General features: G+C 61.1%; 1 protein-coding gene and 1 long non-coding RNA gene across 2 annotated transcripts in view; both read right to left on the bottom strand.

The window, feature by feature from the left end:
- Positions 1 to 89: 89 nt before the first annotated feature.
- LOC309601627 (nudC domain-containing protein 3-like) overlaps positions 90 to 18,222 on the bottom strand; it is a 32,306-nt gene continuing 14,173 nt past the window's right edge. Inside the window, exons 3-6 of the mRNA XM_082334770.1 lie at positions 13,695 to 13,827; positions 8,888 to 9,031; positions 1,913 to 2,101; positions 90 to 1,332 (exon numbers count right to left, since the gene is read on the bottom strand). Coding sequence (XP_082190896.1) covers positions 1,222 to 1,332; positions 1,913 to 2,101; positions 8,888 to 9,031; positions 13,695 to 13,827 — 577 coding nt within the window. The 3' untranslated portion in view covers positions 90 to 1,221. The remainder of the gene's footprint in view (positions 1,333 to 1,912; positions 2,102 to 8,887; positions 9,032 to 13,694; positions 13,828 to 18,222) is intronic.
- On the bottom strand, positions 10,130 to 12,897 carry LOC309601628. The gene is made up of 3 exons (XR_014230573.1): positions 12,292 to 12,897; positions 11,672 to 11,783; positions 10,130 to 11,217 (listed from the first exon to the last, which is right to left on the bottom strand). It is a non-coding gene; the product is annotated as an uncharacterized lncRNA (long non-coding RNA).

Below are 18,222 nucleotides of genomic sequence, written 5' to 3'. Positions count from 1 at the left end.
TTGGGTGTCCCCGTCCCCAGCCTTTAGGCGGGGCAGTGCTGGGGGGGCCGGGGCACAGGCGTCCCCCCCGGCGGTGGCACCGAATCACTCGCAGGCCCCGCGCTCGAGAAACGCGTTTATTGCAAACCAAGGGGAAGGGGGGCAGCGGGGGGGCAGGGTGACAGCCAGGGACCCCCAGCCCACGCACTCCAGGGTGGGCGCCCGTGGGAAGCCACCAGAGCCAGGCTGGGCCTGGCGGGGGCCAGGGCTCACCATGTGCCCCCTGCCAGATCCCAAAGTGCCGTGCCAGGGAAGCCCAGACGTTTCTGGGGCTACTGCCCACCAGTAGGGGGGTCTGGTGGCCATGAGGGCCAGGCCTGTAGCCCCCTGGCAGGGACTCATGGGCGCAGCCTGGCCCCCTCCCCACAATGGTGTTGTGGGTGGCAGCCCCGCTGCTCCCCACTGACCCCCAAGGAAGGGGGAAGCAAACCCCGGGGCCTCTGCCCACCGCCGAGGGGCTGCGCGCGCTCCGGTGTGCCCCGGGCCCCCTCCAGCAACGGGCTGAAGGGGGGAGAAGCCGGGAGAAACCCCCCCGCGGTGCTGGACGGGGCCCTCGGCCGGGCAGAGGCAGCGCAGTACCCATGGGAGACCCCGGAGCAGGGCCCGGCAAGGGGAGTTGGGGGTGCCAGGCAGGCAGGGCAGCAGGCAGGGCGCAGGCAGGGCGCAGGCAGGGGCAGGCTCTCTCCCCGTGTGCCCCCCGCCATCCCCGCTGCCCCTACCCGGAGCTGCGGAGAGCACAGCTCTGCCTGTGAGGGGCAAAGCTGCCCTGCGCCAGGGCGGGGAGGGAGCTGCACCCCCAGAAGCCCAAAAAGAAGCATCCTCAGCCACCAGAAATAATAATTATGTCACCCAACCAGCTCTGTCTATTCCTGAAAAACAACAGAGCCGTCGCCAGCGTGAGGCGAGGAGAGGAGAAGGGTCCCAGCCGCTCGGGTTGCCTTGGTGACGGGACGTAAATCTGCATTCGCCAGGTTTCCCCGCACGTACATCAAACCGCCGAGCCCAATGCCGATGCCGGTGCCAGGGCCGGTGCAGGGTGGCAAAGGCAGTGCAAGGCTGCCGGCAGCGTATATCATTGGTGAGCGGGTTACCGGTGCCAGTGTTGGGTGCAAGGGTGCCGGGTGGGCGTTTGGGTGGGTTTCTCCTCTCCCCGCTTCATTTCTCGGCCATTTTTGGCTGCCGTCAAAACTGCACGGCGCCGGGGGAGATGTTGAACATGGAGGGGTCGAACTTCTGCCCACGGAAAGGGGAGCCCTCGGTGTCCCAGCCCTTCTTCAGCATCTCGTGCACCTTCTGCAAAGAGGCCACAGGGCCACAGGGCTCCCTCAGGATGGGGATGACCCCACACCTTCGCCCGTACTCCCCACCATCCCCACCGAGGGTACGGGCTCATCCCGCAGGCGCCAAGGGCTGTGTGGCCACCCGATGCATGAAAGGGCGTTTGGGGCTCAGCAGCAGCACCCCTCTGCCCTGGGTGACAGCAGCACCCGAGCGATGGGCAGCGAAAGGCGGCTCCTTGGTGGGGCTGAACCAGACCCGCGTGGGTTCATCCCGGAGCAGAGGCAGCGGGGAGACGGCAGGGCTGGCTCTGGAGGAGGCACAGGCATGCGGGGCCCATCGCCGGTGCAGGGGGGTCTGGGCTCACGGGCGTTTGCCAAGGTGCCGGGAAGGGGAAGACGGGAGCGTGCAAATGACAGGGACTAGCAGAACCTCACACCCCCGAAACGGAGATGTGGGGGGACGCTGTGTGAGGAGGAGCTCTGAGACGGAGCGGGCCCCACGCCACACCCTTTATACCGGAGATGGGACCCACGGAGGAGCCGGAGGGCGCGTGGCAGGGCAGGGCTGGGCTGGCGGCGCGGAGGGCACTTACCAGCTCGTGGCTCTGGGGCTTGCCCTGCAGCTTCTGGTGGTAGTCGAAGGTGAGGCGGTCCAGCACGGCGTGCTCCTCCTCGTCCACCGTGGCCATGGAGCGCTCCTTGTTGATCTTGTCGATGTCGATCTGCTCCTCGCCCTCCAGGATGGCGTTCCACCAGTACTCGTCCCCTTTGTTCAGGTTGATCTGGGGACAAAGTGCGGCTCAGCAGAGAGCGGGGAGGGGAGCCCCCGTCCCACCCCTGGGATGCGTTACCCCCCGCCCGCCCCACACCTCCGTGGCAGCAATGCGCTGAGCTCGGCCGTGCCCATGCATCGCTCTGCAGCGTGGCTGGGGCTTGCCCATGAGTGGAGGTCCCGCTTGCCACCGATCGAGTCCCAGGTCCTCCCCCACGGCTGGCAGAGGGGGAGAAAGGCTCATCCTTCCCTCCCTTGGCACTCCGAGGGCTTTGCACCATCCCACCCCGGTCCCAGCTCAAGCCTCTGGGCTGGATGGCACGGCCAAAATCTCATCCCACGCCGTGGCTCCAGGCTGGGACAGGCGTACTCTGCGGGGGCCTGCCCACGGGTAACGCCAGCCCGGGACCACGTGGCCAATGCGGCAGCAGCAACGGGGCCTGGAGAAGCGGGCCAGCTTGTCCACAACCACCCAGGAGCCGAGAGCCCGGGGACCTGTCAGATGAAGAGGCCTTGTCCAGCAGAGCGTGGGGCCAGGGGCTCCCAGCATCGCAGGGCTGCGATTTCGCGTTTCGCTAACCCAGAAGAAGCCCTCGCCTCGGCTCCCCCAGGGCTTGCTCCGCAGGCAGCAGCGTGGGTGGCGAAGGAGGTGAAAATGTCACCCGCCGCTCCATGTCACCCCTGCTCGCCGCCAGCACCTGCCTCCCGTGGCGCCGTGGCTCGTCGGCCAGCCCAAGAGGGATGGCCTGAGGAGAGGGGACATCCCCTCGCCTCCAGCAGACACCCTCCCTGGCAAAACCCGCTGGCCGTAGCCGCGAGCCTGCCCAACGCACCAGCGCAGGCAGCGCCTTGCATGGAGCCAGACGGCCGGAGGGGCTGTGCCGGGTGCCAGCGAGCGCTGGCGTGACTGTGGGGCATCCCGCGCCGGGAAGCCCGACGCGCTGCTTTTTTTGCCAGGAGGGGTGGGCTGCTTTTTCCTGTATTATTTTAGCAATAATCCCAGCAGCAAGGAAGATTTACGGTGTTCGTCGGCCTCTCTGCAAAATCATCAATAAAGGCAGACAATACGATTTACTCAAACCTCCCTGGAAGCTCAACAGCTCTGGAGGGGAAAACACGGGCAGCCATTAAAGTTACGGAGCTGGGTGTCTCTGTGGTGCAAAGAAAAGGATCCAATTAATACGGGAGGGGGTGGCTGGGGCTTAATCCTTCTGGGAGAGCAGAGCCGGTAAAATATTCCAGCTTGGGGAAGGCGTTAGTTTTTCCAGCTAGACAGGCGTGCTTGTTCTCCTCTTAATTGCACAGTTCCACTTTCGAGGGAAGGAAGAGCTGCTGAGGGTTTCCTCGTGGGCTTCCCAACCCTGGGTGGGCAGGCAGGGGAACGGCAAGCTTCCCGGGAACGTTGTCCCCTCGTTGGGCAAGACGAGCCATGGGTCAGCAGGCCTGGCCAGCCCAAGCCTACGGCAGGAGCACTCTCCAGGCTTGCTGCTGCTCCTCCGGGTTTGAAACAAGAGGAATGCCCCCACAGTGCTGCCGGTGAAGCGTGAGCTTCCCCGGTGACGGCTTCGGTGCGAGCCGTGCTCTCGCGGCATCGCTGCTGACCGTGCACAGCAAGGCCGCACTTGGTACGTCCCCACCAGAGCCAGGCTGGCAGCAGAGGGACGAACGGACGCCGGAGGACTTCATGGCTTGTCAGGCGTCACCCCGCCTCCATCCCAGAGCACCAGGCGAAGGAAAACCCATCCCCTCTCCCTTCCCTACCAAACCCCCTTCCTCCCCTGGCATGCCACCACTGTCCCCCACCACCAGCAGACCGCAGGGAAGCCCCACGGAGCCACGGACCAGGTGGGAAACACCCATGAGACCCGAATCCCCCTCATCCGCAGACCACCCCCGGCAAAAGACTGTGGAGCTGCCGCCGTGAGTGCCAGCCCAGGGATCCTTTCCTCCTCCCCGCCCCATGCACGGCCCCGGCTTTATTTACCGCATACTGTTTCCCACCCTGCTGGGAAGACAGAATTATTCATTTCCTCGCCAGCTTTTCTGCGGCGCGCATCGCTACAGCGCTGAGTGCTTTGCAAACAATAATTAATTAACCTCTGCAGCCCGCCTTGTGCGCACGGGGGAATTTGCTCATCCCCCTTTATTCCAGGGGGCTCCAAGGCAGGAGCCCCACTTTCCGATGTGAGCCTCCAAGCCATCGGCCAGGGCAAAGCTCGCTCTATCACCTTGAGTTTGGGTTTTGTGGTTCGAAGTGGTGCTAGAGCACTCACCGCGGACAGGTCCAACGTCCAGGAGGGGAAGCGTGGGCTCAGGATGATTTCTCAGACACATTTCTGCCGACAGTCTCCGTTGATTCAGCCCAGCGCTGAGCTGGACACGTAGGCTACGAGAGCTTGTGGTGATGGAGACATGGGTGGGAGCCTCACCGAGTGCTTGGGTGTGAGAAGGTTGAGGTAAGGGAGGGCCAAGAGACCGTGGCAGATCCCTGGGCTCAGCCCAGGCAGGGTGACGCCCTACGAGTGCCAGCCCTCGCCCACCCACAGAGGAAGGCTCCGGCACTCAACCGACAGCACCGCGCGAGGCTGCACGCTCCCCCGGGGAGCGCTCCGGCAACCCCGGGGGGCTCCAGGAGGCAGCAGGGCTTTTTTCCCAAGGACAAATCTCGACCCGATGATGTTTCTCACTTCAAGACAAGGCAAAAGCTTTGCCCGCGCTTGAAACTGCTGCTACAAGTTTCCCAGCCGACAGCTCAGGCCGACCCTCTGAGGTCCTAGAAACGCTGGTGGCCACTTGCCAGAGGAAGGATCGGGTCCCGGCAGCATGCCCGGGCTCTCGGTCAGACTTTGTCTCTGCTTTTTAGGCTGGCGCGTCCCAGAGGGCCTCCTGGGCTGTAGAGAGATCCTTCACCCACAGCGAAAGGGGTAAAAGCCCAGCTGAGTCTTTTGGGGTGCACAGGGAGGCAGGAACAGCCTCTGCAACGGCGGCCTGAGGAGAGGGAGGCTTGCAGGGGGGACGCCCCTGCTGCTGCATCCGAAGCCAGCAGCGTCCTCGTGCTGCAGCGCCCATGTTCCCAAAGCCGGTGGCCGAGACGCAAGCTGTCAGCCAGGAGGGGAAGGGGCTGATCCCTTTTGCCCTCAGCAAAGCACAGGGGCTGGATCGCAAGGAGGATCACTGCAGGTGGAGACGGGCACGTGGGAGGGACGGGACACTCGGCAGGCACGTCTGCAGCCAGGAGGGATCCTCCAGCAGCACGCGAAGAGGGTGACAGGCGTCATCGGCATGGACACGGTGTCATGTCACATCTCCACGCCCTGCCGGGAAGGTCACAGCCTGTTGTGGCCGGTGCTGGGCTTCGTCATAGCACGAGGTTTCTTCCCCGATCCTAAATACCTTGTCAGAGCTGGAGAGATGCCACCAAGGGATATAAGTAGGTCTTGGAAAAACAACCTCTCACCACCTGCTTTCCTTCTGGAACAGCAGCAGCCGTCGCCCCAAACGGCAGCGGGAGATGTTTAGGGGGTATGGAGGAGGAAGCAGGCGATGTTTCCAGCAGTGTGTGCAGGGCAGGGCGGAGGGAGAGCACCGCAGATTGTTATTAACTTGGCCTCGTGGCTCACGAGATGACAAGCCGAAGACTGTAATAGCTGTTCAAGGCAGGACTTGGTGACAAAAGCCCAAGCATGGATAACAAATGCTGGAGAGGATGAGAAAAAGAGAGGGAACAGGGGGAAAAAATCCTCAACAAGGAAAATAATCCCAAAATGTGTTGTGCACAACACCCAGCGGAGACTTCTAAAAACAGCTCGTGCGAAGCTATTTTAATCTCACTTTTGACAAGCGAGCGGGTGTGACAGAGAAGGGAGAACACAGGGATTATACCTGGGACCGGGGCTTCGGTGTGGCGCCACAGGCAGGGGCAGGAGCCCGGGACAGGACCCCGAGCGGGAGGAGGTGTGGGCAGGGCCCCCGCCACGCGCCACAGGCATCGGCAGAGCACTCCGCTTCGAAATGACGCCCGCTGGGTTTCTGCCACGGCCATGCTGTCGCACAAACCGGGACAAGATGGGAAAGACGCTGGTGCTCAGCCCAGGCTCTGGCAGGGAGAACCTCGCGGAGCAGGAGGGGAAAGGCAGAGCCGAGCGGTCTCTGAGCACCGGGAAGAGGGGAGCGCTGGGGCTGCTGGAGAGTGGGCAGACATGCGGCGAAGAGGATAAATTGATAAGAACAGCAGACAGGATGGGGAAAGCAGCGCCGGCGGGGGTTATAAGGCAAATTAACCTTCTTACAGTAAGAGCTGGGGGGAGAAGGGAGGCCGGCTAATGAGGGCCCGGGAACAGCTGTCCCAGAAGGGAGCTGAGCAGGGGGCAGGGGAAGCCAAGGCGATGGAAGGCGGCTGTAACAGCAGCCTGGAGAGCACAGGGATCTTGATGATGCTTGATGTGTCCTGCAAGAGCGCACGGGACTCAACGGCCTCTCTGCATGGAACTGGGACTCTCCCAGATGGACAATATCAAGCAGGAGAAATTTCCCCTCCTCGGCGCACGGATCCAAGCTCTGCCCGCAGGGATTGCCTCACTCACAGAGCACGAGGACACAAGCATACACAGGTTTTTCTCCAGACAGAGCCGCTGAGGCGCCCCAAGCCGTAACCGAGGCAGTCAGGAGCTCCTCGGACGACTCCGGCGCTGGCACCGGGTGAGTTCAGTTTCAGCTGCATCCCCACGCTGCCGGGGAATGCCGTCCCCTGGGTCCCAGGGAGGGAAGCCAGGTGGCACCTTGCAACACCTTGCAGGACAAAGACGTTCCCGACCGCTGCATTCGGAGTTCACAGGGAGCACACAACAAGTGGATGCACAAACTTGGGTACAGAGAAGGCCCATACGCCCCGTCAGCCCTCCAACCAAACCCCAACGGCTCCCACCCAGTCCCCTCCCAGGCGCCAAACGAAGCAGTTCACTAACACACGCTGGGTGTCTCCTGATGAATGAATCGGGAGGAGTCGCAAACCACTTTTGGCTACTCTGCGCACGGGAAAAGGAGATGCTCTCGGGCGAGAATTACTCACTCTGCTCCAGTTACCTTACAATTCTTCAAGAGAAATTTCATCCCACCATCAATATGTTGGCAGCCAGCTGGAGATCCTCACAACCCCGTGCTCGTGCTAATTTGAGGCAAGACCCAGCTCTAGGGTTGGAGGTAATGGGACCGCTCCCCGTGCTGCCCGCGGCCGCTCCAGAAGGCCCCGAGTCTCGCTCCACCCGCGCGCTGTTCCCATCCTCCTCCGGCGCCCGGTATTTAACAAACATTGCCTCCCTTGCTGATCCTGGGAACACCCACCAGGGACTCCCATCCGCACCGCAGAGCAGCCACCCGTCGGACCAACTCCTCTTGAATGGGTTTATTCCTTCCCAAGATTGCTTCTCTTCCCAGATCAGCTAATTTTTAAGAAGCTTAAGACCATTTAAAAAATGCAGGTTAATGATGTCACCACCTCCTTTTTCACATCCTTTCAACGGCCTAACAGAGTCAGAGCAGCTCCTCTCTCTGGCAGGGACCTCACTCTTTTGGCACCAGGTCCGTCACCCTGGGGTACGTCCATACGGATCTGCAGTGGCCAGGCGGTGCCCGCGCAGCCTCCCCACGCACCACCCTCAGCACTTCTGCCTCCGGCAGCACATTCCCACTCCATTTACCGCTGCGGGGGCTTGGCTTTGGGTGCCGGTGCGCTGCCACCCTCGTGACACAGGGTGGAAGGCTTGAAGCCCGCTCCCTCCCTTGCAGGGACAGTGCTGCCTGCCCAGGGTCAGGATCCGCCTCACCTGCCTGACCCAGGCAGCCAGCATCCCCTCCTGGGGCTGACGACAGCCTCGAGAGCTCCTGAAGCACATCTGGGAAAGCCTCCGGGTGGAAAAGGAGAGGGTGAAGATGGCCACAGGTGGCAAAACCCCGCTCCCAGCACAATCCTGGCCCCAAAACTTGCACAGCAGTTTGGCAACTGTTTGACACTCGAGGCCCCAGGCTGACAGGCAGCAATGCAACCCCCAGGACAGCTTCAGCTGTGGGCACAGCCCTGGCACAGCAGAACTCACACCCTCAGCCTGGCCATCTGGAGCACACCAGAAACCAGCCACGAGGCTGGGAACCCACCGGAATGCACTGCTGGGCGGCAACAGCCCTCAAACCACCTCGACAGGGAAGATTTGTGACGCTGGGGTGGCAGGCACGCAGCAAGCCACGGTGCGTGCTGAGGGCAAATGGAGAAGTAGCCACAGTGACTACTTCAAACAGGATAAGTAAGAAACCCGAGGCAGGACAGAAATGAACGGCAGGGAACAGGCATCCGACGGGATGCTGGGGTAGGACCAGGGCCAGGAGAGCCAGAGGGCAAAGCCGGCAAGGACGGGTGCGCAGCACCGGCACCGCGATGCAGTGCCACAGCCTCTCCACTGGCAAACCCTGCGTGCCAGGATCAGGGGAGAGCGACCACCTCTAGGTCACAGACATACTCCCCCCACCGCAGGCTGGGGCTTCGGGACCCTCCGCGCCCGACCCGATGGCTGTGCTGCTCTGCCAGCACCCCGCCACGCTGCTGCCGCTCACCCGCAGGGGCAGCTCAGGAGCTGGAGGCAGGGCACGGCACACAGGCAAGGGCAAAGCGAGACAGATGTTAGGTGGGGAGAGCCAGACACATCCAGATCTGGCTCAAACTTCCAACTGCCCCAGTTTTCCCGGTCGAGCCCAGCGGAGCTGCAAGCCAGCATGCAGAGACACGGCTGGCATGGACCACCCTTACCAAAACGCACTTCCCCGGCTCCAGGCTCCAGAGGGAACTCTCTGTGTTGATCTTGTGCGTGAGTTTCCCTTCCATGAGGACACGCTGGCTGCTCCCCTCCAGCACCGCTACGCGAATTGCACCGCTGCTGATATCCACAGACACCTGGAAACACAGAGAGAGAGAAAATAATCAGGAAGGTTCCTGCTCGCCCTCTTGCTGTGCTAGTTGGGGTGCGGGGTCAAGTGCACTCGCTGGGGATGAGAGAGAGAGAAGAGCTTTCAGACCTGCATGTAGCAGGAGGGTGGGAATCCCGCTGTCATTTCAGAGCAAATAGCAACAGCTCGGAGGAGAAAGAAACCTCTCCAGGGAAGGAAAGGCAGCAGGGCCCAGCAGACAGAGCCCTAGAAGGATTCGAGGCAGCTGGTTCTGCCACCGCAACTGCCCCGTGCCTCAGTTTCCCCACAGAGAAAACCAGCAATGCTACAGGCCTCCTCCATACAGTGCTCAAAGGCTGGATGCCCACTTGCTGCGACCAAGCCGTTCGGAGCACAGCAGGTGCCCGGCCGTCACCGTGATGAGCTGGGCATGGCTGTGTGTCTTCCTGGGGGCTGAGCGCTTCCCTACCGAGCGGGAGCAATTTGGGGATTTCTACACCAGGAAGGGCCGCAGCGGCTCATCCCCCCTTCTGCTGCACCACACCGAAAGCATGCTCCTTGGCTCTGTTTCTGCCGCCAGAGCCAGCGCTGGGCTCAGCCCAGCCCTCCCGTCGGGCGTGCGAGGAGGGGCCGCGTGCGGGAGGGACGCTGCGGCACGGCTCCCCTTCTCCCCGCCGCGGGGGCGCGGGGACGAGGCAGCTCTGTCCCCAGGAACGGGGCCAGCTCCCGCCCGCAGCAGCCATATGGGGAACCCTGCTCCGACCTGCTGCGGAGGTGACATGGCTCTCCCCTGGGGAGACAGAGGCAGACTGCGACTTTGCTGCGCGGCACGCAGTACCCTCGGTCTCCGGAGAGACCATATGCTCTCTCCTTTCCCCTTCGGCCCCGAGCTGCCGCCAGCAGAGAGCCTGGGCTGGGCCAGGCCAGGGGACTAAGGGAGGACCTGTCCGGGAAGGGGCAGGTTTGTGGCCCCCGGCACTGCTCCGTCTCTGGCCCGAGAGGAGGAGACTGCAGTGAGATTTGCCTGCATTCTCTCCCAGAGTTCCCCCAGATCTTCCTCCCGCTCTGCAGATCTCATTTGAAATGTTATTACATTATCCATTACCTAGGAGATTTCCAGCGGCTCACTAGCTCCACGCAGGCAAGAGACAGGCAAAGCTGCTCCAGCCGGGGAGGGCACCACGGCTGCACCTGATTGATGCCACCCAGATAAAGCCCCCAAACCAGCTGCGTGCGACGGGGAGCTGCCAGGGCTTCGACAGGAGCAGAGGAGGCCCAGCACACACGGTGCAGGGCGACACGGGGACTGAGCTCCAACGCTGACAGCTGGGAGCAGGACCGCAGTCGCAGGGGATCGGGGAAGGGATGCGAGCTCCAGCTCTGCCAGACAGGAGAGGACGCTTGGCTTTCCCCCGGCACGTGGCTGTGGACAGCCTCTCCGAAAGCAGCTCCTCCTGGACGGGAAACGTCTCCAGAGAGGCTGCAGCACAGAGCAGCTTCCTCCAGGCCAGGGCTGAGGCCCCACCGCAGGGATGAGGTGTGGGGACGAGGCTCTGCTCCCCGCCACCACCGACTGCTCTGCTCCCAGGGCGCAGGGACGGGGCTGCTGACGCTGCGCTCTCGGCACAGGACGGGGCCTGCCCAGAAAGGGTCAAGGGGAAAAAAGCAAGGTGACCCGCAAGTCGCCTTCTCGGGGGGGCTTCTTTGGGTGTGAGGGCCAGGGAGGCTGGAGATACGGAAGGCACAGACGCAGCATTGTGGCTGTGGGATCCATGGGGACAGGAGAAATCAAATGTGAGAGGGGTTTTATTCCGAGGTGGCTGCACAAGACAGCTGGTGGGGCTGAGGGACGTCCTCAAGGTGGCTCTGGGACCAGCAAGGCGTTAGGAGAGGGAGTGGAAAAACCCAAATGGAAGAAGAGATCCAAAGCGGGCAGCCTTCATCCAGCCACTTCGCCGCGCAAGCGGCCAGCACAAGAAGCGATCACAACACCCGCTTCTACCTGCAGCCAGCAAAAAGGCCCCTCTTGGCACGCCAGCCCACCGGAGCGGTGACAGGGGACAGGAGCAAAGCACGCGCCGCCGGAGAGGCCTTGTGCAGAGAGGAATGTCCGAGAGGACTCACGTGCGTACGTGGTGGTGCCCGGTGAACGCAGGGTTTGGCGCACGTGGGCAGCGGCTCCTTCTCGGGTGCCTTGGTGGAAAAATTGCCTCCGCTTGGCATCCCCGCTCCACTGGGAGGGTGGCCGGGCTCTCCGAGGGGCTGCCCTTCCTCCCTCCGCCACCTGAACCGTCCTGCCGCACTGGGCTCGGGGCACGCACCGCCGGCAAAACCAGGCTTTGCCAGAACCAGGCACGGACAGCCTGCACCTGACCCCAGGCAGCGGCTGGGGGGAGGCCAAGGGCGATCCCATGGGAAACACGCTGTCCCACAGCCATGAGCAGGGCCACCCCGGAGGCTCCAAGGCTGCTCGTCCGCCACCATGCGCTCCCCACGAGCACCTCTGCCCCCCAAAATGCCTGGCTTTCCTGGCACTCGCGAGGAAACCCAGATCTCAGCTCTCTGCCGTGGCTTTCCACCACAGTAATTTCTGTGCACACTAAAACGCCCACACCCGCCCACGCAAATCAAACAAGCAAACACAAACCTATGAAGGAATCTAGCTCGTCTCCTCCGAGCCAGGCAAAAAGAGAGGCTTGTTGTCATTATCTCTATTTAAGTGCTCGGGAAGCGCTCGGATCCATGGGCCCCTGTTGTGCCTGTAAGTAGATCAGAGAGGTGGAGAGCACAGGGGAAGATGCTCCCACCTACCCCATTGCCCATTCCTGCTCCGTGGACACTTTTTTGGAGCTCCACACAAGGAAACCTTAAACTCGCCTGAGCGAAAATGTGCCATAGCAACAGCCTGAATCCAAAAAAGTGTCATAAGGAAGATTTTGAGCAGCATTAGAGTTGGGCGCACTCTGAGCCCAGGGACCAAACGGAGGAGATTTTTAATCTCGCCTTGGCAGGCAGAAGCCAAAAACCTGATAATTTTTTAAAAAGATGAAGCTGTGTGGTGAATGTAGGGGAATGCTGCTCTTTTGCAGGAACCCATCAACAACGCATCCGAAGTCCATCGAGCTTTAAAATGGCTCTGAACAATCCTGCTCAGGCCCGTGACCCAGCCTATCTGCTTCCACTCCCCCGAGGCTGGAAGAGATTTAAAGAATCACTTTAAAATGAAAAGTCGGCTGCCAAGAGGAGCCCCAAGAGGGATGTACGAACCAAATACCAGGAGATGCCTCGTAAGGATAAGGAAAGTCCGATGTCTGAACAATCAATCGCCCGGAGAGGGCAGCGCAGGCAGAAACCGGGGCCAGGGCAGGCAGAGCTGTGCCACAGGCAACGGCGTGGCAGGGAACTGCCCTGATTATCACCCCCACTGACACGCAGGGGCTCTTCCGCAGGGATGGCACAGCCTCGAGTCAAGAAAAGGTCCCGTCCCAGCTCCTCCGAGCACCTGCAAGGCCCCCACGCCTCTGGGTGGCAAAGGACGGGGCAGACAAAGCCTGATGCGTTGTTTTTTGGCAAGGACACAATTCTCCTGGCACAAAGGGCCCTTCCCTGGGCAGGGAGAGGCATCGTGATCGCAATATGATGCAGAGGGATGGAACATCCGTCTGGATGCCCCCGAATCCTTCCAAGAAACAGCCTGGGTTTGTTTTAGAGACCCACTGGGAGAGATGCATCTCCTGGTCCCCCTGCTGTCCCCGTGGCAGCCGTTTGCTCCCTCACCCCTCCGGTCCGGGTTGCTGCTGCCAATTACACTCTTTTGGCATGATCAGGAGCTGTGTAGGCTGGAGCCGGTGAACAAACCCAAGCGTGCTCATTTCAGCCGCCCTGGAAGCAGAGAAGAACGGGAGGTGGGGGAGCGCGGACTTCCCAAATGGAAAAATACAGAATCAGCCATGGGGAGGGCAGCACTCGGGAGACAGGACAGTTCAAACCTCTGGGTCCAACTAACGCCAGCCGTGGGCACGCTCCTCTCAAGACCCTCGCCGGGAGGGAAGAGAAGTGGTGAAGGAAAAACAAGGTGATCGCTCGTGGCCACGAGCAGAGAAGGAAAGTTCCTGCCTGAGCCATGGACGGAGGTGAGACCTCCCTGCCCACGCAGGCAGCCAGGGAGAGGGTCCGGCCGCTCAGCCTTCCCTTCCGCCAGAGCAGGTCAAGTCTCACCCGGGCGGTGCCTGCTCCGGTTCCCAAGTGCCACTCCAGTGCCCAAGAGGAGCCATTCCAGCAGCTCCTGCTTGCAAGCGAGAGGCAGGAGACACTCCGAGACAGAGGGAGCAACTGGGGAAGGAGCGTCCATCCTCAGCCAGGCTCAGAAACCCACATGCAAGTTTGCAGTCAGTGGAAGAGGAGAGAAAAAGCACAGAAATTGCCACGCGGTGCCAGGGAACCCCACTGCGGCTGGAGCAACAGGACCCTGCAGTCACGACGGGAATGCGGCCAGGCTGGGACCGTCGGTCCCCACCAGCCACACACCCACCACCAGCGAAAAAGGCACAACCGCATCCTGCTCCTTGAGTACGAAGCACAAGGAACCTTCCCGCTCCAAACACAGCTTCTCAGGAAAGCTGGGCACCCCACGGGAAAGGCTGAAAGGCACACCATGAACACCACTTTACCTGTTTGCCTTTTACGATGTGCTTGGGCACAGGCACTTTAATCTCCAGGTCGCTGTAGTCTTGGGACCAGGCATAATTCTCTCGCACAGCTCCGTTGTAGCTGTCGGGGTTTGTCTGGAACTGCTCCTGTCTCCTGTGGGGGGAAGAAAGAGGCAACATGCTAAGCGTCGGACAGATCAGAGCCTGGAGAGAGCAGGAAACCTGAGAGCAGGGTACAAGAAGCAGAAAGGGAAGGCAGAGCCTCTGCTGGGCCTTCCTGCGAGCATCCCTAATGCTTCAGGCTGATGCCCAGTCTCTCCTGCGCTGCTGGCCCTATCTAGGAAGGGAGAAGGTTCAGGTCGGCAGCCCAACACAAAGACACCCCAGCCACCCTGCCCGCTGCAGGAGACTCGCGCGCCCCTCTCCCCAGTGTGCCGCAATGGAACAGGCTGCAAACAGGACAACTGCAACCTCGGCTCACCATGAAAAACCAGAGCTGGTTCTTCTCCTCCCAATTTTAGCGTGTTTGGGAAAACCATCAGCTGTTGTAACCCAGGCAGCTGCTGACACAGAGGTGATGGAGCCGTGGAGCGGGATGCCTGAAGAGCCAGCCCGGTGTGGCACTGGAAGGGGGCAAGTGGATCACGAGCAACACTTTGAGCAAAACACAGCCACTTCCAGCTGCAGAAATCTCAGGAGAAGGATGAGGAGGCGGTTGTGAGGGCAGGATGGGATTTATCAGATCACTATGCAATAATCAATACCATGTTTCTAGCCAAGAAAGATCTCCATCACACCCATGTCCTTTCAAACTGCTGGCGGGCTGAGGATCTATTCCACCGAAACCTCCCGGAGAGGGCTTTCAAATAAAATAAAATCTTTTCTAAAGATAGCTGCGGTGCTAACAAAAGGCAGAGTTATTTTAAAATGTTTTGATACGCACCTAGTCCTCAATCTGGAGCTGTATAAACATGGGGCTTCAGCGACTTACGTAAGGGGGGGCCAGTAACGAGCAGCCCTGGGGGGCAGCCGGCCCCGGGGACCGCGTCTCCCTGCGCCCCGCTGTCTTCCCGACACCCCCACACCCAGGGGCCCTCGCCAGCACCGGGCGGGGGCGGCTTCCAGCAGCACGGCACCCTGAGGATTATGTAAGATCCATCGATTTTAATTAAATTAGGCTCTAAGACGGTTGGAGGGTGTTGTCGAAGGGGCTGGGTGTACAGACACACACCTTTTTTTTTTTTTTCCTTGATGGTTTCGCAGGGTTTTACCTGCCCTGTTACACCCACCCGCGCCCCGCGGTGGATTTCATCCAGCTCTCTGGGCAGCGCAGGCAGCGCGGGCAGCACCGGGGACTGGCAGCGGCCGCAGGCTCCCAGCCTCAGGCCGGCGATTTCGGGGTCACCGCATCACTTTTTTCGGGCATCTTGGCCTTGCCTGGCGGTCACCCATTGGGTGCCCATTGCCATGGAAACGGGGTTGGCATGGCAGCGCCGAACCGGCGCTGGCGCGGGTTGGCTCCAGCTGTCGGTTTCCCAACCGCCCCCGGATTGTAGGAGTCGAACAGGCTGGAGGGCGAGAGGGGGAATGGTGCAGGCGACCGGGGTCTGCGGGGCCCCGCTCTCACCCCACGGGGAAGTAAAGGCGTTGAAAGGAGGTGGCACATCCCCAAGCATCGTCTCGCGTGTCCCCAGGTCCTCACCTAGAGCCAGCGCAGCGGCAGCACCTGGCCCCGCTCTCGGGGCATGATCGTCCCAGAGACCACCCTGCACAAGCCCCCCCAGAGGGGAGGGACGTTTCTCTCCCGGGTGAGGATCCGTGTGCTGCCAGGGGCAGCTCGGCCGGTTAAGTGCCCTCGCAGGACGCGTCCCCGTGTGGCGGGGTCTGCCCGGGCACGGCGCAGCACTGCGAGGCTCCCGCCCTCCGCCCCGACTCCCTCGGGCTGGAGCGTGTACGTGGCTGCGCAGTGAACCAGAGCACAAACCTGACTGGGGTTTAAAACCAGCTGAGTTTTTTCCTCCTAAGAGAGTCTTTCCTTCTAATCAGCACAGACCTGAGCTGCGAGGCAGAACTCACCAGGCTCCTTCCAAACCTGCCAGCAAGACACCAGAGGCAAGGCACATCGGCTGGGAGTCACCATCCCAAGCATCGACAGCTCCCTGAGAGTGAGCAAAGAACCAGACAAGAACCAGCAAATGGCTATTTACTTCCAGGCTGTTTCCCCCCGCAGGCCTTTCCCAGGAAAAGCTCGAAGGCTAAAGGGGGAGGCAGCGAGCCCGTGCTCGGGCCAAGGCTTGTTAGAGCAGATGCAGAGCATCAAAGGTGGGAGAAAACCCATCAGCGCAAAGGCAAGCGTGCGTAAGACGCCAGCTGCAAATGCCTCACGGCCACAGCACGGATAAATACAATGCCGGCGCAGCCGCTTGCTGCCACAAAGCCACCGGGTCCCTCCTTGTTGTGTCTCTTCCTCGGGAGGAAAGTGCTGGGGCTGAGCAGACCCTGGCCAGGCACATCCTGGATGTTTTAGCCCCCCAAGAGCTCGCCGAGCATGATTTCATTGTCCCAGGAGGACACGAGTGGCTTCACGGCAGCCCCAGGAGATGTCAGTGTTAATTGGGTTACTTCCACAGGGAAACTGAGGCAGGACTTGCTCTGCAATGACTGTCGAACTTCTCTTTGCTTGGCATCGCTACTGAACAAGTGAAAGCAGTCTTCCTCCCAGCCTCGACAGTCCCCCACGGGACGGCTCTGTCCTCGCTCCCGCCGTGCCGTAACTAGAGCAGCGCGCTGGGTGATGGAGGGACGTTTCACGGCCGTCTCTGCCTCCACGTGCAGCTTGCTGGGACGAGCTCTGTCCACGCTGCCTCATCCTCACCGCCCTCCCGGCCTGGCCAGGCGACATATGCCCCAGCCAAACCATCCCCGTGCTCAGCCAGCTTCATCGGGGAGAATTTTCCCTTGTGCCTAAACCTCCTTCCAGCCGTGGCTGCTTGTCCCATGGGCGTGGGGATCAGCGCCGGCGCTTCTCTGCTCCTCTCCTCCCTAACAGCCAGCCCGAACCTCTCCAGCCCTTCCTGCAAGTCACCACCACCGATCTCTGCTCCTGACGTTCAAAATCCTCAGATGTGAAACTAATGGGGTGGCTTTGTGCCCCAAAACTGGATCACAGGGGGAACTCACGAAGGCCTCGGCAAATTCCCCTGCAAGTTTAACTGCCTACTCTTAAGCAAATAAGGATCCAGGGTGACGAAGGCAGGCCTCAGCCTCGTTAGGCGCCTCTGACAAACGGCTGACAGCTCTACCATCTCCTGGAGCAACTCTTCCTTTCCTGGAGGTTTTCCAGGCAGATCCTTGCCTGGTCCAACTGTGCTTAGCACACGCCACCCTTCACGCCGGCGGCACTCAAGAAATTGGACCCAGCTCCCTGGTTGGGAGGCAGCTTCCCTTGCCATCCGAAGATGGCCCCAGCTCACAGCGAGCCATGCCACCACACCGGAGGTGGCTCTCCCAGCCAAACCTGTCCCTCGCATCGCTTCAACAGCACCACCGTGCAGCGGGCGAGAGAATTTCCTGCACGAACACCATCACCAGGAGATATCCCCATCCTCAGATCCACCAGGCGAAGACCAAAGCCAGATCCAGAGCGCGGCGTGGGTTGGATGGCGATCCTCCCAGCAGCCTGGTGATAGCACAGCAGCTCCCGGTGCGATGGTCAGCTCACCAGGATACCGAACCGCCTGCTGGGGCAGGGCAGGTGGTGGCAGGGCTGAGGAGAGGGAGGGTGAAAAAGCATCAGCTTTTAAAACCAAGGGTTTGGCACCGCGTGCACTTGGCTGCCGGGTGGTGGGGATGGTGTGGGTGGGTCTGTGTGTTCTGTCTTGTTCTATTTTTGCTCGCAATGTGTCATTTTGGGGGAGGTGAAACCTTTAACAATGCACCGTCAAGAAGCAGCCGATCTGTTTTCCACTCCTAGGAGCCGCACTGCACGGCTGCGCCGTCACCGGTACCAGAGCCGTTCCCCTCATGCAGATTCAGACCCCCGATGGCAGCGAGAGGGGGACGGGACCCGAGGAGTGGTGGTGGTGTCACCAGGAGGTGCCGCTCGAGCGAGGCTGGCCGAGGCAGAGCTGGCCTCGGCGTCCAGGCTGGACACCCGAGGGTCGAGCCGCACGCTGGGCCCCACATACAGATTTCTGGGCATTTCTTATTCCGGGATTTCCAGCTCCGTGGGTTGGTGATGCACGATGAGCCAAGCGATGCGGAAACGGCGACAGAGCAATCCTCTCCTCTGCGGACACTCGGCTGAACACGTTTCTGTCCTCAGAGCGCAACAGCTCCAGCACCAGCTCTGTCAAAGCAGTGCCGGACACAAACCAAGAGCAGGAACCAAGCGCCGAAGGATTTGGTTTAATATTTTATACGAGGAGAAGTAGGGCAGCTCACCGAGTTCCTCTTTACTGAGGATTTTTGGTGCAAGAACGCAAAAGTTGAGGAATAGATACAGCAGCACGGGAGCAGCTGTCCATCAGCCCGATGCGGCAGGCTGAGG

Source organism: Platalea leucorodia (genome assembly GCF_965183815.1).
Source record: "Platalea leucorodia genome assembly, chromosome: W".
Taxonomy (NCBI): Eukaryota; Metazoa; Chordata; class Aves; order Pelecaniformes; family Threskiornithidae; genus Platalea; species Platalea leucorodia.
The sequence above is the reverse complement of the archived record's forward strand: the minus strand, read 5'-3'. Positions and strand labels throughout refer to the sequence as shown.